Source organism: Papio anubis, chromosome 11 (genome assembly GCF_008728515.1).
Source record: "Papio anubis isolate 15944 chromosome 11, Panubis1.0, whole genome shotgun sequence".
Lineage (NCBI taxonomy): Eukaryota > Metazoa > Chordata > Mammalia > Primates > Cercopithecidae > Papio > Papio anubis.
The window spans coordinates 54,472,828-54,496,240 of NC_044986.1; the positions used below are offsets into that span (position 1 = coordinate 54,472,828).

Here is a 23,413-nt window from a genome sequence, read left to right on the forward strand (position 1 = left end):
CCAGTGGGGTATGTATTATATCTATTATGGAGATTTAGATCTTCTGACTGTTGAAGCTAGAAAACAACAAAGCATTTTCAGTCTGGTCAGCATAATTTTTTAGGGAATATTTACTGCATCGTGTCATATTAAGTTTTATGGTAAATAAGGCAGTTCTCACTTGTTTGCTTTTATTCCCCTCTGTTCAGATTGGCCAGTTACCCTTCTGGGAGCCAGGAGATTAATGCAGGCCCCTTCTCTTACATTCCCTTCTTTGTTTCCTTTTATTTGTTTACTTTGTTTGAATTAGGCTGCCTCATCTACTTTTAGATTTTAAGTCCCCTAGAGGCAGGGATTGTGTCTAGGTTGGTTTTATGGAGAACACTCGGCATATTGTGGGGGTGTTATAAACATGCCATCTGTGGCAATTTAAAATTCAGTTTCAGACCTCTCAGTACTTTTCTTTGTGTCTAGTTGTTTATAGAAATCTGAACTAGAATAGAGGTGCTTAGCCATGTAAGACTATATAAATCCATTAAATACACATTTTTGTGGCTTTGTTATAAGTGCTTTTATAGTTCTGGTCATGATATAAAGACACTGTCCTTTAATCTACTGATCATTAATATCTTATATTTTTATTTTAAAATTTAGATACTCCTAGCTGGTTTTTTTATTTGAATATTAATCACATTCGAATGGAAAATTGCTTCATTGGCACAGACTACTTTTTTCTGGAACATACTTTCACCAGTTTGATGATATTTATTGCTTGATCTGTTTAGGTATAGAGTTGACTTGTTCTAAGCTTATTTTTGTCTCAAAGGGGAAGAAGGAAATAGAATCAACAATGCATTTCAATTTTAGATTAAAAGTCACTGGAAATGAAACTGAAATACCCACACAAAATATATGTATACTCACACAGTGTTCTTCTATAATGAGTTCTTTTCATATACAGATTTGTAAGTAGTCTCATTATTTGATAGCCATCTTTTCCATTATATGAATTCTATATATCCTTGCCCGTCTTTTTTGTTACCATTATGTTATTCATTGTGGCAAATTACATTTTAAAAGTTATAATGTAAACTTTTTGTTTCAGTTATACAGACATAAACTATACAGCTTGACCAAGTTTTACAAAGTGAACAAACCTGTGAAACCAGCACCCAGCTCAAGAAATAGTATTATAGGGACCCTAGAAACCCTGTCTTCTCCCTTCTTAGCTTTACCTCTGTCCTGAAGGTAAATCACTATTCTAATCTCTATCACCTTACATTACTGTAGCCTGTTTTTGAACATTATTTAAGGGGAATCATACAGTATGTATCTTTTTGTCTCTGGTTGCTTTTGCTCACCATATTTGTAAGGTTCATCTATATTGTTGCCTGGAGCTGTAGTTCATTCTTATTGCATGAATATGCTTCGAGTTGTTCGTTCTACTTTGGTGGACATTGGGTTGCTTCTGGTTCGTTCTACTGTTGACGGACATTGAGTTGCTTCTGGTTTGGGGCTATTACAAATAATGGCATGCATATTCACTTTTCTGTTGGGTATATACCTAGCAGTAGACATGCTAGGTCGTAGAGTATTTCTATGTTTACCAGTAGTGGTTACTATCAGTTTTCCTCTTCCACCAGGAGTTCCAGAGTTCCAGTTGTTTCAAATCTTTGCCAACACTTGTACTCTCTTCTATTTCATTTAAATCATTTTGTTGGATATGTAGTGGCATAGCATTTTGGTTTAAATTTGCATATCCTTAATGACTAATGAAGCTGAACCCCTTCTGACATATATATGTATTGGCCATTTGGATAGCTTCTTTTGTAAAGTGCCTGTTTAAGCTGCTTTTTTAAAAGTTGATCTGTAGGAATATCTTTTACGTATTCTGGATGAGACTTTGGTCAGATATATGTAATATTGCAAATATTTTCTCCCACTTGGTGGCTTGTCTCTTCACACTTTTTAATGTGTCTTTTGGTGAACAGATGGTCTTAATTTTAATCAAGTCCAAATTTTTCATTTTTTTCTTTTATTGTTAGTACTCTGTGTCCTGTTAAAAAATCTCTACCTTTATGGGGTTTTAAAAATCTTTATTATTTTACTTTTCACACTTAAACCTATAGTCTATTTAGGATTGATTTTTGTATAGTCATGCATTGTGTAATGACAGGGATAATTTCTGAGAAATGCATCGTTAGGCAGTTTTGTCATTGTGCAAACATCATCGAGTGTACTTTCACAAACCTAGATGGTACAGCCTACTATACACCTAGGCTATATAGTATAGTCTGTTGCTCCTAGGCTAGAAACTTATACAGCATGTGACTGTGCTGATACTATAGGCAGTTGTAACACAGTGGGAAATATTTGTACATTTAAATATAGCTACTCATTAAAAAGGTACAGTAAAAATTTAGTATAAAAGAGAAAAAAATGGTATACCTGTATAGGGCACTTACCATGAATGGAGTTTGCAAGACTGGAAGTTGTTCTGGGTAAGTCAGCGAGTGAGTGGTGAGTGAATGTGAAGGCCTTGGGCATTACTGTACACTGCTGTAGACTTTATAAACACTGTACATACACTTAGTGTATACATATTTATGTGAAAAATATTTTTCTTCAATAATAAACTTAGCTTACTGTAACTCAGTTTATAAACTTTAATTTTTTTTAACTTTTGGACTCTTTCTTGATAGCACTTAGCTTAAAACACAAAACACATTATGTAGTGATATAAAAATATTTCCTTTTTTATATCCTTGTTCTGTAAGCTTCTATTTTAATTTTTTTCACATTTTTTCACTTTTTAAGCTTTTTTGTTAAAAACTAAGATACAAACACACACATTAACCTAGGCTTACACAGGGTCAGGATACTCATTATCACTATCTTCCAGCTCTACACCTCCGCATTTTGTCCCACTGGAAGGTCTTCAGGGACAGCATGGAGTTGTTGTCCCCTCTGATAACAGTCCCTTCTTCTGGAATAGCTACCGAAGAACCTGCCTGAGGCTATTTTGCAGTTCTTTTTTTATAAGTAGAAAGAGTACACATCAACGTAATGATTAAAAGTATAATGTAGTAAATACATGAACCAGTAACATAGTTGTGGATTATCACTGTCAATTATTATGCACTGTACACAGTTGTATGTGCTATACTTTTATAGGACTAGTAACACAGTAGATTTGTTTACACCAGCATCACTAAAGCATATGAGGAAGACATTGCAGTGCGACGTTAGGATGGCTACAAGGTCATTAGGTGACAGGAATTTTTCATCTCCATTATAATTTTATGTGACCACTATATATGCAATCAGTTGCTTGAGACGTTATGTGGCACTTAACTGTATATTATTTGAGGTAGGGGGATCAAGGTTGTGATTTCCTCCTATGGATACCTAATTGACCCAGCACCATCTATTGAAAAAAACCTTTCCCTCTACTAGAAATGTCATTGTTTTCGCTTTTTAATTTTTGAGTTCTGGGTTTGACATTGGTTTCTTTTTTTCTTTTTATTTCCATTTTCAACACATTGTCACAGTAGCTAAAGGTAAAATAAGTACTCTTGGTCCCATTCAGATGCCAAACACTAAAACTTTTGCTTCCACATCAAAAGTACTATTTGTTTGCCTAAGACGGTGATAATATGCTAAGTTAGGTTTAAAGGATATGTTCATTTCCTATGTGCAACTTTCTGTATTAAGGCTTTGCAGAGCTCCCAGGGAGCAACACTCACTTTGGGGCCTGTGTGAATGGTGTCCTTTATTGTCGGTGGCACACGGTCTGTGTGGCAAGGTGATAGCAGCCTTGAGTCCTACTTGTAATAACTGGAATATTAAAAAAACAATCATGGGTGTGGCGATATGCACCTGGAATCCCAAGGCGGGAGGATTGCTTGAGTGCAGGAGTTTGAGTCCAGCCTGGGCAGCATAAGGAGACCCCCATCTCTTAAACCGAAAAAAAAAAAAAAATCACTAACTTTTTCTATGCCCCCAGCAATCTACCATTTCACAAATAAGGGTACAAAAGTGTACCCCAAGTTTAAAGAGAGGGATAGGAAGTAAACTCTGAGGCAATCCTTGTGACTTTTCAGAATTTATCACTTCTTATCACCTTACTTTGTAATGTTTTATATATCAGTTTCTGTTTTTGACTTAGAAGGTAGTTTACATCAGTTATTTTTACTAGTTCCTTACTAGATCACTCTTCTGTCCTAGGATAAACTTTCTTTCCAGGGTTCCCTACAGTATTCTAAACTTTAGTGACACATTCAGAAGGGGACCCCTGAGGCTTATAACTACTCTTACATGTGTTTCCTTGGAGGTACAACTTCTGTGGCTACTTTTAAGCTTCTAAGAACCTAGAGGACCTCTTTCCTATACCTTTTAAGCTACATCTTGTAAAAATATTTTTTCCACAAATGAGTAAGTTCTCCTTTAATTTCATGCCCCAGTTTAATCATCAACAATGTGCCTGAGCAGTGATTTGTGAGGATTTTTATTAGCATCATAATCTGATACTATTGCATTAAATCTTTAATGCCTTGGAAGGGTATAGTTGGGATGAAAGTATAAAATCTGAATAATGCCTGTTAGGAAGGATGTAGAAATACTTAATAAATTTCTATATTTAGCACATCTGGTTAAGTGAACCATGGAATAAACAAACAAACAAAATTTCCGGCCATGCTACAGACTGCAGCCCTGTCTGTGGGCAGCTCTGTCACTAAGGATTGCCAGTGGTTAGAAGACGACTTACTTTGAGATGAGGTCAGCTCAGCACAAACCCCTAACTCCTTTGGAAAGCAACCCAAAGCTGTGTCCTGAAAGTCGGTCAGTACTATCCTAAATAAACAATAAGGAATGTTTAGAGCTTTGAGATCTTCTAAACCAGAGAAATGGAAACAAAAACTTAACAGGAATTTTGTGTGGCTTTGGATACTTTGCTAGAATATATAATACGTTCTATAAATTGAAAATACTTATGATAATGGCATAATATCTTAATAATTAATATTTTGATATTCATTTTTGTGTTTCACATGTTATTTAAAAGTTAACCATAGTGTTTTCAAGTGACCTGCACTATTGTAATACCTGTTATACTTTTTACCATATGCAATCTGCATGTCTATATAAAAGAATAATTTATTTGGATTCGATTATCAGATCTAATCACTTGCATTTGTAAAATATTGAAATTTGAGATATTCATGTTCTACTGATGACATTTTTCTTTAAATTTTATTGCTGATTCAAATAATACCAAACACCTTATGTGAAAGGCATTGTGCTAAGTATCATGGAGGGATCCATAAATAAAGTGCATAAAATTCTTAGTTTTAAAAAACATTCCGGGCCGGGCGCGGTGGCTCAAGCCTGTAATCCCAGCACTTTGGGAGGCCGAGACGGGCGGATCACGAGGTCAGGAGATCGAGACCATCCTGGCTAACGCGGTGAAACCCCGTCTCTACTAAAAAATACAAAAAAAAAAAAAAAAAAAACCAGCCGGGGCTGTGGCCGGGCGCCTCGTGTAGCGTCCCAGCTACTCGGGAGGCTGAGGCCGAGAATGGCGAAACCCGGAGGCGGAGCTTGCAGTGAGCTGAGATACGGCCACTGCACCTCAAGCCTGGCGACAGACAGACCCGGCCTCAAAAAAAAAAAAAAAAAAAAAAAAAAACATTCCGGTAGATGGGGGAAGTTAGCATTTATTAAGCATCTATTATACATGTAGGATATTAATCTAGGTGCTTTACCTATGTATTTTTATACATAGGTATGAAATTTTAATTCTCAGTACAGTTCTTAAAGGTAACCAGAGATGTCCGCATATTATTATGACACACTTGAGACTCAAAGAGGTTAAGCAAATTGCCCAAGGTCACACAGCTAGTAATTGGACTTTGAAAAGATAGCATTAAGGAAAGCAGGTAAAATCTGAGCATGGGAGATGGAAGGAAGGTTATTTTAGAAGCAGGAAAATTATAAGGGCCAGAAAACTTAACTGTGTCTAGGAAACAGCCAAGTAGTCAGGTTGTACCTGCAGTTCTTAAACTTTTTGGTCTCAGGACCCCTTTAATTTTTTTTTTTTTTTTGGTTGTCACTGAACAAATTAACCTTTAATATTATTAAGTATTGTAGAATCCAAAGAATTTTTTATTTCTGTGGGTTTATATGTATTATTATTTACCATATGAGAGATTAGAACATTTTAAATATTTGGCAGGGCGCAGTGGCTCACACCTGTAATCCCAGCACTTTGGGAGGCTGAGGCGGGAGTTCGAGACCAGCTTGGCCAATATATAGTGAAACCCCGTCTCTACTAAAAGATAACAAAAATTAGCTGGGCGTGATGGTGCATGCCTGTAGTCCTAGCTACTTGGGAAACTGAGACAGGAGAATCACTTGAACCTGAGAGGCAGAGGTTGCAGTGAGCTGAGACTGCACCACTGTACTCCAGCCTGGGCATGGAGTAAGAGCAAGACTCTGTCTCTCAATTAAATAAATAAATAAATATATATATAATAGAAAATAAAACATTTTAAATATTTAATAAATAATTTAAGAATAACAAACCCACTGCATTAACATAAATAACATTTGTATGAAAAATAACTATATTTTCCAAGCATAAAAGTAGAGTGACATTGTTTTGTGTTTTCATATCTCGTTATAGTCAAGCTTACCCATGACAGCTGGATTCTCACATATGCTTATGCATTAATCTGTTAAAATACCACATGTCATTAAGCCTCTGGAAAACTCTACTGTATACTCATGAGATATTGAGAATGAAAAGACAGATAACATCTGAGTTTTATTATAAAATTAATTTTGATCTCATAGACTTCCTGAAAGTGTTTTAGAAAACCCAAGGGGGTTCTTTGGAGAATCACTGAGCAAGTTTGTGAAGGGGAACCCAAAAGAGAGTGTAGGTTTGGGACTAGATAATGAAAAGATGTTCACTGGGGGAATTTGGTCTTTACTAAGCAATGGGGAGCCACTGAAGTAAAGTAGAAGAGTGAAATAAAAAGAGCTGTGCTTTTAGAAGATTTTTTTTATTGCAAGTAATGCCTAGAGTATTGGAAGCAGTTACAATTGAACTGTAATTGATGTTTGAGGTAACTGTGGTAAGCAACGTAATGGGTTTTGAGGAATAAATATATATATATATAGAGAGAGAGAGAGCACATCTGATTAAAAACAAAGGACAGACAAAGAGGGAAGTCAAAACAGTGCTGAGATTTTGAGCCTCATGACTGTTTGGCTTATGTCCCATTAACAGGCATGGGGAGTACAGGAAAATAATTAAGCTTGGGAAAGAGAGTAGGGAATTCAGTTTTGGATTGTATATAAGAAGTTTTACTTCTAACATTTTGAAATAATTTTGTCTTACAAAAAGTTGTGAAAATAATAAGGTTCATATATATCCTTAACCTAATTTCCCCTAATACAACTTACATAACCACTGTGCAGTTATCAAAACAAGGAAAGCAACCTTGGTATCATGCTGTTAACTACACACATAATTCAAATCTCACCAGTTTTTTTTTTCACTAATGCCGTTTTCCTGTTACAGAATCCAATCTGGGATCTCACACTGGATTTAATTGCTGGGTCTTCTTAGTAACTATCCTCCAATCTGTGACAGTACCTCAATCTTTCTTTCATTGTCTTATGAAGCATTTTTAATGAAAAGAGAAGATGCCTAATATATATGTAGAGGGAAAAAAATGCCATTTTATCTCTTTTTTTATATTTATGTATTTATTTATTACCTCCCTTCTCTCAGAGTGTGGGGTATTTTATCTTTTAAAACGCTTGAGAACCTGAATGAAAATCTTTATTTTTCTTTAAAAAGTTACAAAAGTACTATAAAAAATTAAATGGTGTAGAATACATAAAGAAGTAACAACCCAGTCATATCTCCCAGAGATAACTCCATTAACAGTTTGTTGTGTATCCTTTTATTTATTTATTTTTGCATCTAGAGTTTATATATATGAGATCATAATGGGCATACTGTCCTGTAACTTGTGTTTTTCATTTAGTCACTATATTCACTTAACATGTTTCAATGTCAACATATGTAGATCTGTTTCACTTTTAAATGGCTACTCAGTATTTCATAATATGGCTGTATCATTTCATGAAGCCATTCTTATTGATGGACCTTTAGGTTATTTCAGTTTTTCATACTTATACAGGCTGCTGCAGTAAATATCCTTATATATGTATCTTTAGCTACCTGGGCAGTAATTTCTATGAGGTGAAATTGCTGGGTCAGAGACCATATGCATTTTCTACTTTTGCAGTTATTACCAAATTTCCCTCCAGAACACTGTGTCAGCTTACCCTCCCTCCAACAGTGAGTGACATACTTATTTCCCAACAAAGCTGTGAATGGATGTATTGTAATTGACAATGGTTTGGTCCAGGTATGGTCTTGTGGGTGCTTAACTATACATTGCTCTCTCTATTTTTTCCTACAAATCATTGCTTTGCTTTTGTAATACACACATGTAAATAAAATACTTAATGAAAATATTGAATACTTTTAAATCCTTCGTCTTTGAGATCTTTTAATCCAGCATACGATAAAGACAAAAGCATGGCCATGAAGAGTTCTTGGCAGGAGGCCTGGGAGGCTTACGAAATCGTTATTGGGAGGCTATTTATAGGGTTCATCTTAGATTTCTAGGTAGTGGTGGAATAGGAAGAAATGTTCAAGAAATGTGACTCTGGGGTATATAAATTGTCCTCAAGAGGGACTTCTATTAGAGTGAAGAATGTGGAATTAAGCCCTGGCTCTTGTGAGGTTCCTATGGTCTTGAGCAAGTTGTCTAATTCAGTGTTAATTCTTATATGGTGAGTAGGGGAGAAGGGCAAGGAATTAGAGTACTAATCCTAACATATCCTTTTGGAATAATACAAAAATCATTAAATTATCTTTAATACCCCATATGTAGCAGTGGTGCTAAAACTAGATAGATAACTAAGAATGGCAGTTATAGCAGAGAAAGTGTAAATCAGACAGTAAGGCATTTCCAGAAAAACTTAGAGTAATCTAAATCAAAAGAAAGAATTCAACAAATAAAAGTGGTCCTTGATTTTGTCTGTTATCTAAAAGTACACTGGCTGCTGCATAGACTAAGCAAAAAGAGTGGGGTTTTCGTTTGTCTAGTTGTAGTTTCTGTTTGTTTTATATTTTCACCTCATTAACACATCTCAAAATTTTCCAACATATCTTCATTTTTCTTTTTTCAAATTTAAGGTCTGTATTTTTGTGGGCCAGAGTGAGAATGTGTTGTACCTTTTGTTTTCTGTAGGTCGTTCTATCTGCACATATGCATCCTAGTCTCAGTTACGTGTTTCCGAAAAAATAACAGGACATATTTCCAGACACATGGATTGACAAAGAGATAGAATATTAGGAATCTAGACCCTCCTAAAAAGTGTAGGTTATGTAAGTCTCCTCCCCAAAGCATTACTGTAATTATTTGTAACAAATAATGATCCATGTCAATATTAAGGATGTTTGATACACTATCAGCTGCCTCTTTCCTATGTGGATGAGCTGTAATAAAGTGACAGTTTAAGAACTCGGCCTTTTCAGGTGTGTATTAGATTTTCTCTCTCTTCCTTAGCCCTAACTTCTAACAGAGGAGGTAGAATTAGTACATCAAAAATAATAATAATAAGAACAAGATAATCTTTGTTTTTATATATAATACAATATTTTGAAGGGTTTTGAAGAACAGCCTGACATGTGAAATTTGAATATGGTTCAAGCCTGTTCCAACTAAAATAAGGTTTTGATTTTTCTTGTTAATGAAGAAAATCAATATGTATTTGTGCATATGTATGCTTTATTCACATACACATTATCTCTGTAAAATATATACATGCAAGTCATTAACAGTTTTTTAAAACTACAGAGACTGTCATTTTCTGATTAACTAGTTTTCTAGTTAAAATGAGGGCAAAGAAGCCCCATTTACACTAGTGTTTAGAAAATTCAACATGATGAATAATTACAGAGGCAATTTCCTAAAGCCCAAATTAGAAAACTGTTATAAGGCACAGCCCTTCTAAAATGGGGCTGTGATTTGGGAACTGTTCCTCCCTCAGTCATTTAAACTATTTTAATAATTGTATTCTGCTCCTAGAGAATTGGAAGGTTGTCAGTTCCCTTTATTTGAATGCTTACTATGTGCCAGAAACTGTGCTGTACACTTGACACGTATCATTTCACTTGGTTGTCATAGAAACTATGGATGGAGGTAGTGCCACTTGAAAACTGAGCTTTGGAGAGGAAAAAAAGATTTTTCCCAAGATCATGTGTGAAGTGAGTGGTGGCACCCAGACTTGAACTTCAAAGCCTTGCTGCTTTTAACCAGTATAGTTAAGTCAAAGTCTGAAATCCATTTCCTTATTGCTTTTTCTTTTTCTTTTCTTTCTTTCTTTTTTTTTTTTTTTTTTTAAGGAGGGCTTGCTCTGTCACCCAGACTGGAGTGCAGAGGCCCGATCATAGTTTACTGCAACCTCGAACTCCAGGGTTCAAGCAACCCTCCCGCCTCAGCCCCCCAAATAGCTGAAATTACAGGCATGAGTCAGCCTGGTCAGTCCCTTATTACTTAACTCTAACATTGACCAAAGAAGCAGCTAACCCTGTTAGTTAATTCTTATTAGGAAGAGAAACACCGTACCAGCTATTAAAAAAAAAAAAAACAGCAAAACAAAAATGAAAGTACCAAGGTATACTGGAAAAGAACATTGAGCTTGGAAGGAGACCTGAGTTTGTACTTGGCTCAGTTACTCAGCTCATGTATCATTTTCTTAGGAAGGCCTTTCCCTGTCACGCCCTGCTTCTTGTTTGTCTCTATTAGAGCACTGAACTCATTGCCATAATTACCCTATTGCAGTGATTCTAAGGTGCACGTCTTTCACATTTTAACATTTCTAAAGTGTGCATGCATTTTATCATTGACGGTGCTTTAAAATAAATTGGCAGCATTTTTTCTTAATTATTGGTACTTAAAATAAGGATGTGATGTACAGTTGATGACATCTTAGATTTGATTAAGTGCATATTTATTTTTGTGTGTTCCCACAAAAATGTCTTATCATTCTCATGGTTTTAAATATCCGGTATATGCAATGATTTTCCAATTTCTAGCTTTTTTTAAGGTCCACCCCTGTATGTTGAACCACATGGTTTCTTCATATCACAGGGATTACAGATTCAACATATCTACTCTCCAAATCAGTTTTCTTCTGTTCTCCATCTCAGTGAATGGCATCCATATTCGTACATTTGTGGAACTAAAATGTGAGATAATCGCCTATCTGGGTTTGAATCCCAGTTCCACCCTATGGTAATTACTCAAGCATGCAGTGAAGTATGTCACCTTAACTCTTCACTTGTAAAATGGGGAACATAATAACACCTATCTCTGAGGATTGTTAGAATGACTGAGACATTGAATAAATGTTAGCTGTCCCTAATCTTCATCATACATATCTATGACTTCTCTCCTTCCTCTGCACATGTAATTCATCAACTCCTGTGATAGATAGGCCCTTCAGAGTATCTCAGATCTACCACTTCTATCTCGTTGCCACTTCTCCAATCTAAGCCCCCATTTTTCTTGCCTATGTAGCAACTAATCTTGTAGCTTCTCCTCTTTCCCCTGTCTAATCCAGTCAGAACCATCCATTAAATCAGAGCATGCCACTTCTTAAGACCTCCCTCAACCCCCAACCAATGCATTTGGTATAAAACACCACATCGTTAATGTGGTCTATATGGTACTCTATTTCCTGCCTGGCTTCTGCCTACCTTTCCAGCCTCATCCTCTGCCACTCTGCCTCCCAGTATCACTCTTTTCCTCCAAAAGTAACTCCTACTCATCCTTTAGATTTCAGCTTAAATGTCACTTCCTCAGAGATTGTTATTGATCTTCCAAACTAAATTAAGTCTTCAGTTATAGTCCTTTATATTGAATGTATACCTTTCTTACTTGGGATGATCAGTTTTTTCCAAACTGTGGCTAAAGAAGTGAAGTAACTTCCACAAGGTCAAAGGGTGAGATATGTTAGAACTGGAATTATATCTGTTAGAGAAAAAGAAAAAAAAAATCCAAAAAAGAGAAAAGAAGAAAAATCAAAAGAACTGAGATTACAACCCAGGGATGGGGCGAACTCTAAAGCTGTGTCTTTTCTGTGATCTTTGCTGTCTTGAGGGCAGGAAAGAGGGTATGAGTCAATGTTCTGAGTTTCAAAACATGGCCTGACTGCTGCTCATTTATTTCCCATTTCAAGTTGTCCTTAAATGAGCTGGGTGCAGTGGCTCATGCCTGTAATTCAATACTTTGGGAGGCTGAGGCAGGTGGATCACTTGAGCCCAGGAGTTGGAGACCAACCTGGTCAACATGGCAAGACCCCATCTCTACAAATAAAATTAGCTGGGTGTGCTGACGCATGCCTGTAGTGCCAGCTACTTGGGGTGGGGGTAGGGGTGGGGGCCTGAGGTGGGAGGATCGCTTGGGCCCAGGAGGTTGAGGCTGCAGTGAGCTCTTGTGCCACGGCACTGCATCCTGGGCGACAAAGTGAGATCCTGTCTCAAAAAAAAAAAAAAAAAAAAGGTGTCCTGAAGTATTATTCTTTCTGAGCCTTCTTGCTCCCTCAATCAATTGTAACCTGTTAAAGTAGTACCTGTGTTCTGATATATTATCAACCTAGCACTTACATAAATTACCTTGCATACAGTAGGTACTCATTAAATAGTTTTTCTCTTAGGGATGTTAAAGAAAAACAGTATTTTATTCCATTTAATCTTTTCAAGGTTTGAAGCTGTCTTACATATCTTATTCTTTCTACCAGTCAATGACAAAGTACAATTTATGTTTTTATATTTTGAATAGAACCGCTTTAAATGTTTTTAAAGCTAAGCTAATAGTTTGTATCTTAATGGATCATTACCCTTGTTTCATTGGGAAAAGATGGAATTAACCTTACATATTTTTGCTTTCCTTCAGGAATTAAGTGATCTACAGCGCGATCCACCTGCTCACTGTTCAGCTGGACCTGTGGGAGATGACTGTAAGCTTTGCTCTATTTCTGGGATTATGCTACCATTAAAAATATAGGTTTGGACATTTGTTAATGACTCCAAAACTCCTTTGTTTGTTTCAGTGTTCCACTGGCAAGCCACTATTATGGGGCCTGTAAGTATGATTCATATCTATGAAATTAACCCCCTCAGCCATACTTCATTCTTGCCATTTCACCTTTGATCAGATGTTTGTGACGAAGGTTGAATATTGTACTTTGAATCACCTAGGAAGCAAAATATTATTAAGGATTTACAATGATTTTCTAAAGCATTGGTGGCAGATATTTCCTGGATCACTATTATGTTTTCCTTTGTGGAATCCTAGATCATTGCACATAATGGATTGCCACAGCTCGAAACCAGGCTGTGTGTTTATCTTTTTTTTTTAAGTCACTGAGAGTTAGTTGTAATTAAGCATAATCGTTCTCACATCCGCAGTTTTGGTATATTAGAAATTAGACTAATGAAGCCAATAATTGAATTCCTACAAGTAACAAGTGTCAGTTTGCCATAAGTCTCATCACTATTCTTTTTTGTGAAAGAGAATAAATAAAATATTACAATGGGTCTATCTTTGCCACCTTATAAATTTGCTGCTTTTAATTTTGTTGCATTGTCCTAAACACAGAATTATCTACTGTTTGATAATTGGCTACTCTCAGTAGTTATTACTTTTGTTAAAATTATTTCTTTCAGTACTTTAGAGGCAGTTTTAAGACTTCAAACAGGCTTTTTCCTTCTATGAGCAAAAATCTGATTGCATAAGAATGAGCACTGGCAGCTCAAATCTACTTTCTGGGTGAGAGTACATTAGTAACATATTTTCATGAACACCATTCTCTTCTCCCTCCCCTGGAAGAGCTTTATCTAGTGAGTTAAAGAGTTTTTAATCATATGGCCTTGTGTTTAACTTTAAAAAACACCGAAACTACTGAATTTCAAAGCGGGACTCTGGGCAGTTGTCTCAAATTATTGTTTTATTAAGTTTGTTTTTTAAAAAGGTAAAATACAATGTATTTATATAACAACTTTCAATAAGAATCCATGTATTTCTGTTTGTTTTTAATTAGTTACTAAGAACCTTCAAAATACTCTCATTTAAAGGCCCACCCTTACCTTTTGAATTATGGCCTTTCACAAATATTTTTTAGGTGAATCATATGTAACGAATGGTTATAATTATGTTATTCATAACTCCCTTACTTTGGTAATGTAAATATTTACTCTACAGTACACTGGACCATATCTATCATTGTAATTTATCTTCGTTTTCTATATTTCTTACAATTTTTGAGAAACTAGAATTAAACATATATAGTAAGAATTATTATACAGTAAAATCCTATAACATATATGTGGAAACTTAAGGAAGTAATGAGTCTTGGTGTTATTACCAGAATGCTGATATAGTATGATATATTTAATGAAATATGAAAGAATTAAAATAGAATTTTAGGTATATTTTGCTAGCATTTTTCTTTTTTTACATTTTTTTTGTTTGTAATGTTATATTTTCTAATGGCCATAAAGAAACATGATCAAATCTAAATTTCTCTAGTAAAGTTGGTTCCCAATTTGACAGTAACATGAATATATAATTTTGTTTTGGACTTTTTTGGTTTCTCTACATTATTTTATAAATAATTACTACAGGAAGATTCGGCAGATAAATTGTGTAACAGGGTCCTTAGCATTTTCTTTTCATGACAGCCTCTTCCGTTCATCTCCATTCTTGGTCATTAAGTGAACATCAGAACTTAAGTTTTACTAGCTTCAAGCCTTTTTCAAAAAAATACTGATTACAGCTGCAGAAAATGATCTTTTCCCACAGCAGTCTTGTGTGTATACTGATCTTTAACAATTTGTACTCATAACCAGATTTGTTTGGACAAGTCACACCACTGTGTGTGTCCTGTTTTTGTTTTGTTTTAAATTTTATGATGTCGGCATAATTGTTGGAAAATCCTCCTTCGTACCTGCAAAGAGAAACCTGTTCTCAAGGTAAATGATTTGAACTTATGACAAAATGGTTGCATTTTTTTCAAACTGGTAATATTTAATGAAATTATTTTAAACATGATGGCATTTTTTTCAAACTGATAATATTTGGGGGAAATAACTGTCGTTATAAATAAATATAGTAATCAAATGCTGATGGAAATCTTTTGTAATTTCAGCCTGATAGCGCATATCAAGGTGGAGTCTTCTTTCTCACTGTACATTTCCCGACAGATTATCCTTTTAAACCACCAAAGGTATTTTTATTTTTATGATTGATGTGACTCCCATGTAAGGGATTTTACTCTTTATCTAGAGCTCATTTTGTATGTCAAAGACTGTGGGGGAGATTAGCATTTTCTGTTTTATAAAAACTACTGAATCTAAAATCTGATTTCTTATTGAAATACTTTATTAAGTCTATAAAACAAAAGTCAGTATCTGTCATGCTATAAATTTAATTCCTTTTCTTTCTCTTCTTATTGGATACGTGTAGTTTGGGAAATTTTTATGATTAAGAGTCAGACTTTTCATGGGATTATCTTTCCAAAGTTGATCCTTCTTTCTGTTTTTTTTTTTTTTTAAGTATTCAATAAACATTCACTGAGTACCTACCATGTTCTTCTACACTGGGGAATCCAAAAGTAAATATGAAACAGTCCCTTAATTTAGTATGGTAGGAGAGAGAAACACGTGTTAAATTTAGATTTGCTCCAAAGAGGAAACAAATGATGGGGATTTCAGGGAGGGGAAAAATGAGCAGATTCTGTCACTCAGGAAATAATTATTTTAAATAGTTAAAAGCAGATTAACATTGTATTTATGAAATGATATGACAACTCTTGTGGAAAATTAGGGTTCTTGATGGATTTCTTAGCTGAGACCCCTCAACTTTGCCCTGAAACAGTGCCAGCACCCTGTTTTTACATCCAAGTGTTACTTCCAGGTATCACCAATAATCAAATCAAGAAAAGGATTACTTCTGTGTATGATGAAAGCCATGGTTAATTACTTTAGATGCTACTCAACCAGTCATACCAGCTACTAGAGACTTATTTATTACACTGTCCAAAATACTTTTCAGTTCCTTGGAGGGAGAAAGAAGGAAGCTGACTTGTTTGTGTTCACATTCTCACTAGCTAGAACTATGTGTAGCACAAAGTAGATAATTATTTGATTTGTGCCGAAGACTTTTCTCCTCTAGCGTTATGTAAAGTTGAACATATTTTACCCTAGAGCAAATTGGTTCTGTTTTATTCATAGTTGATTCAAAGGTGATTGTCATATTTTGTTGTTTCGTTTTATGTTTAGATCGCTTTCACAACAAAAATTTACCATCCAAACATAAACAGTAATGGAAGTATTTGTCTCGATATTCTGAGGTCACAATGGTCACCAGCTCTGACTGTATCAAAAGGTAATTTCATCGATCAGATTTAAAACAGTTGATAACAGTGAGACAGGAAAAATACAACAGAATTACCTATGGACTAAAATTTTAAAACAACAATCAACTGTGCTCTCTCCTGTTTTGATTTTGTTTTGCTCTCTTCGCTCTTATGTTACTCTGGCTTTTGGCAGTTAGCTTTGGTTGAGGGGAGTGTGGACATTTTATCCTTTTAGCTTGGGTGTTATCTTTTAAAAAAGAGACAGTGCCCAGGCACTGTGGCTCATGCCTGTTACTCTAACACTTTGGAAGGCTGAAGTAGGAGGATTGCTTGAGCCCAAGAGTTCAGGACTGACCTGGGCAACATAGGAGACCCTGTCTCTGCAAAAAAAGAGAGAGAATAAGAGATAGTAAAAGGAAGATTTTGGGACTAGTTGTCCCATTCATTAAATGGAAATGTTGACAGTAATAAAGCTTTACAGCTGTTTTACTTCATCCAAGAAAAAAATACCAGATTTGATTGATAAATGATTTAAAATGGAAGACATTTCACACTGTAGGATAATGCAATACATATAGCATGTTAGTCTAAACTTTGCATAATCAGGAGTGTCATTATAGTGACTGACACAAGATCTGTGCTGATTCTCAACTTTTACAGGTGTGTAGGTGTTCTTTGCTGGATTATCAGGTGTATACATAGGCCATCTGAAGCCATTTTATTTCATTAGCCAATACTACTTACTGTGCTAGCACTCTTAATTTATATATTGTTTCTCTAAAAGAAGAGAACCTGACAGTTGGAAAATATTGTTTAGGTTAGAAGCAGCTGCACTGAAGTAACCATCAAGTTTTCCGTTTTTATAAAATTGAAGAAAATGTTTCCCTTGAAGGGATTTATGGAAGCAATCTGTACTCATTTTTTATTTTTAATAATTGCTACTTGAATATGCAACATGTTTTTAAAAGTAATAAGGTTTATAGGAAGCAGGATCCACAGCCATAGCTCTTTCAAATATTGGATAAATAATGGCTCTTTCAGTTCCATTATTTATGAATGGTAGTTTTTCTGACCTCAGATGCTCATCTACGGTATTCATATAGATTCTCATATTCTTTTAAGAATCTTTCACACAGTGTAACTGTCATGCATTAGATATATGAAAAATTCTGTGTTGAAGGGTAATTCAAGTTCAAATGCTGTTTCCTGGAATGGTGTCACAAAATGAATCTCACTTGGCATAAACCGCTAAGTCCTTATACATATAAAAGAAATGGCAAACTGCCAGATACTGAGTACTTATATTCTGACATTGGTAGCTTTTAATAAAGAATCAGTAGTGTTAGATTCTGGAAACCATCCTGTGAGAAATGAAACAGCCTCAGTTTCTTATAAGTAAAAATGGGGATTCTTATAGTGTTACCATATAGGGTTGCTATGTATCTAGTACATAGTAGGCACTTACGTGAATGTTAACTGTTACCCTTTTCCTTTTTTTTTTTTTTTTTTTTTGAGACGGAGTCTCGCTCTGTCGCCCAGGCTGGAGTGCAGTGGCCGGATCTCAGCTCACTGCAAGCTCCGCCTGCCGGGTTCACGCCATTCTCCTGCCTCAGCCTCCCGAGTAGCTGGGACTACAGGCGCCCGCCACCTCGCCCGGCTAGTTTTTTGTATTTCTTAATAGAGACGGGGTTTCACCGTGTTAGCCAGGATGGTCTCGATCTCCTGACCTCGTGATCCGCCCGTCTCGGCCTCCCAAAGTGCTGGGATTACAGGCTTGAGCCACCGCGCCCGGCCTACCCTTTTCCTTACCTTAAAGGATAGACATTGTTAGTGTGCATGATAGTGAAATTGGGGCAAATGGCTCCTGGCAGTAGGGGTGAGCAGAGGAGGAACTTCCTTCTTGCTTACTTTTTTATAAGATAGATCATACCTTGCTCATTTGTTTGTGTATTTTTTACTTTTCTATATATATATTTTAAAATTTTTAATTTGTTTATCTTAAAAGATTTTTTAAAAATCAAATATAGACAGAGTCTTGCTGTGTTGCCCAGCTTGGTCTCAAACTCCTGGCCTCAAGTGATCCTCCTGCCTTGGTCTCCTAAAGTGCTAGTATTATAGGTGTGAGCCACATTGCCTAGCTTATTATTATTATTATTATTATTTTTTTTTTTTTTGAGATGGGGTTGCTGTGTTGCCCAGGCTGGTCTCGAATTCCTAAGCTCAAGGATCCTTCCGCCTCAGCCTCCCAAGTAGTTGGCATTATAGACACATGCCACCATGCCTGGAGCTTTTCCATATTTTAAATGTCGTCTTTTGCTTTTTATCATGAGGTTAGTCTGGAAGCATTCTGGGGCTGTAAGTTAGCCCTGAAAATCTGCCCTGTTGGTTTAATATATAAGGCTTTAAGTTTCATTGGGCAGATAGAAGATAAGAAAGATGAATAAAATATTAATTTTTTCTTTAGTTCATAACACCCCCCCTTTGCCTGACATTGTAAGAGTCAACTCTGCTCTATAAATCCACCTTTAGACTTGAAAGAGTAGGAAAATAGAAAGGAAACAGCAGTGGGATGGGGGCAAGTGGAAATGGGAGGTTGGTCCAGAGGGTTCCATGAACCTCCTCAGAAGTAGTGGCATGCAATTGAAGCAGACAATTGAGGAACCAGAGTCCTTATTCCCTCTTATTTCAGATACTTAGATTGTGTGTATGTGTGTGTGTGTGTTTTAGTGTAGCTATTTGCATTAGGATTTTGACATACTGGAGTAACAACTCCTTTTTCAATTTTCATTTCTATTTTAAAATATGCAAGTTATGTAAAGATAGCTGTTCACATTATTTTTAAATGCATGCAATACGAATAAAGTACATGAAGTAAAGATTCATTGAAAAAAATTTTACAAATTTTTCTTCTTTGTAGACAGACTATAGCTCTAAGCCAATGTAAAAAGGTGTATGAGCACCGTATCCAAAATGGTTTGGACTGTTAACTGTAATTTGATTGTTCTGTAGAGAACTCTCAAGTTTAAAGGTTGCTAATAGCTACTTTGGAGGCTCACAGTTTTTTAAATAAATGGATACTCAGATAGAATTTAAAACTTCAAAAGCTAAAATAATTTTGTATTTTATGCATCCTACGGAAATTTTATAACTTTAAAAATTAAAGATCAATTTGCTGTCAACCAAAGTAGAATAAAATGTAATTTGATGTGTTCATTTTATTTTTTTCGTAAGTACAGTATCTATATTCACTAAAATTATATTTCACATATGTAATTTGTATGAAGTAGGAGGGTTATTGTCTAATACGATGTTCTCTTTTAAATCTAGTTTTATTGTCCATATGTTCTCTACTTTGTGATCCTAATCCAGATGACCCCTTAGTACCAGATATTGCACAAATCTATAAATCAGACAAAGAAAAGTAAGTGTTTACTTATCTTAGTTTCTGTGTGGATACATTCCTATATAGTATGCTAAAACATGAATATTATCAATATGTTTTGAGTAAATTTAATTATGGTCGTTATGTGTATATTGTTTATCTTTTTCCAATGGAGTAAACCTTTCTTTTAGAACTCTGTTAGACCTTTTACGATAAATCTTGTTCCTTCCCACTTACTGTTCAATAGTATATACTCTGTATTTGAAAAATGGGTATTTATATTCTAGGTGGTAAATTAAAAATGAAAGAATTTAATCATTGGAAAGTATTAAATATGTATTATCTTCTCCAAGGAAGAGGAGTTCTCTCTATGGCCATCCAAACTGACCTAATTCTCAAACTGCTTCATCTTGCTAGTACTGTAGGTTTATTTGCAATTTGTAGATAATGCTCCTTTAGGATTGGCTTTTGTAAATTTCTGTCAGAAGCTGGTTTCTGTATTTTGATTTTTGTATAGTTGGATACATTTTCATGTAGGTTGCAGAGAAATCCATGAGTTAAAAAATTATTTTTCCTGTTTTATTTCTGTGTGAACCTAAGTCACATTGACCCAATAATTGATATATGTGTGATTATTGCAATTAAGTATAAGAAGGTAGAATATATAGTTTTATATAGATAGATGCTTCTGAAATATTTTGTATGTTTTTACTATATCCTTTTTGTATATTTACAGATACAACAGACATGCAAGAGAATGGACTCAGAAATATGCAATGTAAAATCAAAAACATTTTCATATATACCAGAGTACTGTAAAATCTAGGTTTTTTTCAACATTAGCAGTAAATTGAGCACTGTTTACTGTTTCATTGTACCATGAAACCATTTGATTTTTACCCATTTTAAATGTGTTTCTGAAGCAAGACAAAACAAACTTCCAAAAATACCCTTAAGACTGTGATGAGAGCATTTATCATTTTGTATGCATTGAGAAAGACATTTATTATGGTTTTTAAGACACTTGGACATCTGCATCTTCAGCTTACAAGATCTACAATGCAGCTGAAAAGCAACCAAATTATTTTTTGCTGAAACTAGATGTTTTTACATGAGAAATACTGTATGTGTTGTCTAAGATGTCAGTTTTATAAATCTGTATTCAGATTTCATTCTTTGTTAGCTCACTTTATAATTTGTATTTTTTTACTGTATAGACTAAATATATTCTATTTACATGTACGTCGACTCATTACTTTTTTCCTGTGAACAGTATTGAAAAACCCCAATGGCTGATAATTAAGTGAATTAACTGTGTCTCCCTTGTCTTAGGATATTCTGTAGATTGATTGCAGATTTCTTAAATCTGAAATGATCTTTACACTGTAATTCTCAGCATACTGATTATGGAGAAACACTTGTTTTGATTTTGTTATACTTGACTTAACTTTATTGCAATGTGAATTAATTGCACTGCTAAGTAGGAAGATGTGTAACTTTTATTTGTTGCTATTCACATTTGAATTTTTTCCTGTATAGGCAATATTATATTGACACCTTTTACAGATCTTACTGTAGCTTTTTCCATATAAATAAAATGCTTTTTCTACTATTTGTCTTGATTACTTAAAAAAATAAAAATATAAGTAAGGATCAAAACTCTAAAATTTTGCATGAAAATTACTTCCAAATTGTGAAAATCAGATCTATTTTGTTTGCCATTAGTCACCATTAGTTATATAAATTTTATTGTCGTAGGTTAGTATCTCTTTACCAAATTGTCAGTCTGTAAGATGATATATGTTGATCCCTTGCTGTAGAGGAGAATTTAGAGTAATTTGGGGTTTGTCTTGGATTATATCTAAATGGATTATTTGTTAAAAGTACTGAAATGAGTATAAGGCAGTATCACCCATCCTAAAGGAAGGTCTTTATAGACCTGCACAGTCACTAGATTAATTCATTAAAATGCCCCCACCCCAATGTAACTGATGTTACATTTCTTAACATTTTAAAATCTAGAATTTCTAAATAATGCCATCACAATTTGAAAAACTTTTTTTTTTAACTATAGAAGTTACAAAGGAAGTTCTAAAATTATGCCTCCCTCTGTTTTTATAAGTTGCCATTGAAAAGTGATTTAAATAAGCAGGTTATCTTTATAGATTTTAAAGAAAACTAGAACGTCTTAATGTTTTAACTTGGGGAAAAAATACATCTTTTTAATGTTTAGCATGCTTGTTAACCTTGAGTGAGTGTCATTTTTAAGAACAGTTGTAGCCCTTCTGATTATTGCAGTAGCTGTAGAAGTGTGTAAGAATATGTGATGGGTGTAGTCATTAGCAAAGCATTTAAATCACTTGAGTATTTTGTCATGGTTAATTATTACTAAAGCACAAAATAACCTATTGTTAGAAAATATGTGTTTTTATAAATGAATGTAAAATAATTAAATGAATTGTGAAATGGATGTTTAAGAAAATATAGGCTTAAAAAGTAAATCTATAAAATGATGTCTTAAAACAGCCATATCATGAAAAATTATACTTAGCTATATTATTATAAGCTACATTTGCCCTGAATTTGAACACTCAACATCATTAGATTTAAGTATTTAGTATATTTTGATAAAGGGTTTTGTTTCTTCAGTATCTTCATTTTAAACAACAACATAAAAAAACAACTTTCATTTGTGTGGCATTTATTTTTGGAAGTGTCTTCTTTTTTTTCTTTATTAAAGTTTTTGAAACTTGCCTAACTCGTTTGCCTTTGCTTACATCTGGATTGTACTAGATTTGAGGAGTAAGCATAAGTTCTCATAATTAGCTAAAAACCCTGAGTTCCATAGTGGCGTCATGATCAGTCAGGTCACCATTTTGGGTATATTGTTTTTGCTTAACTCTAACAAGGAGAACATTGGTTACCTTTCAAAACTATAGATTAAAAGCCAGGGCCTTTTTGTGGATTAAGGATTAATTTAAGGACTTCTTGGACTGAGAGGAATGGGTAGTCTTTTGGGGATTTAGGATCCCACCTCTTGAAGTTGCATAGTTGAAAACCATGTTCAAATTGGATTTTGAACACTTATAACTGCCATTTACAGCAGTTACCCACATCAGTGATATGGGTTGTAAGGGCAGCCTCACCACCATCCTCCAACTATCTCAAAAGCATATGATTCCTGAAGCACAAGCTTTACATATATGCCTCTGTCAACCGTATTTAATTATTCATTTTTGCATTATTTACCTGTTTCACTCCTCTTAAAACTCTGATAGGGAAAATTAAAAATTATAAATGAACTACATATCAAGGACAACTCTAAGAGTTAATACTCAAAAGTTACTTTTCATAAGAAAAAAATAAAAATAATACATTGTAGTTTTAAATTTTTCTTATCACTGTGATCTATCTAATGATTCAGTCATTGACGTTTGTCAACATCCTGCTCTCCCACAGTTCTGTATTTTTCAAATGGAGAGATTAAGGAAATTAATTTTCCTCCCAAATTAAAAGAGATTATTGGTCATGAGACTATAT

At 34.6% G+C, this 23,413-nt stretch overlaps 1 protein-coding gene across 1 annotated transcript in view; it reads left to right on the plus strand.

The window, feature by feature from the left end:
• Window positions 1–22,626, plus strand: part of UBE2D1 (ubiquitin conjugating enzyme E2 D1) — a 36,300-nt gene extending 13,674 nt beyond the window's left edge. Inside the window, exons 2-7 of the mRNA XM_003903931.3 lie at window positions 13,029–13,092; window positions 13,186–13,217; window positions 15,283–15,360; window positions 16,415–16,520; window positions 19,819–19,912; window positions 20,610–22,626. Of these exons, the coding sequence (XP_003903980.1) occupies window positions 13,029–13,092; window positions 13,186–13,217; window positions 15,283–15,360; window positions 16,415–16,520; window positions 19,819–19,912; window positions 20,610–20,655 (420 nt within the window). The 3' untranslated portion in view covers window positions 20,656–22,626. The remainder of the gene's footprint in view (window positions 1–13,028; window positions 13,093–13,185; window positions 13,218–15,282; window positions 15,361–16,414; window positions 16,521–19,818; window positions 19,913–20,609) is intronic.
• The last annotated feature ends 787 nt before the right edge of the window (window positions 22,627–23,413 follow it).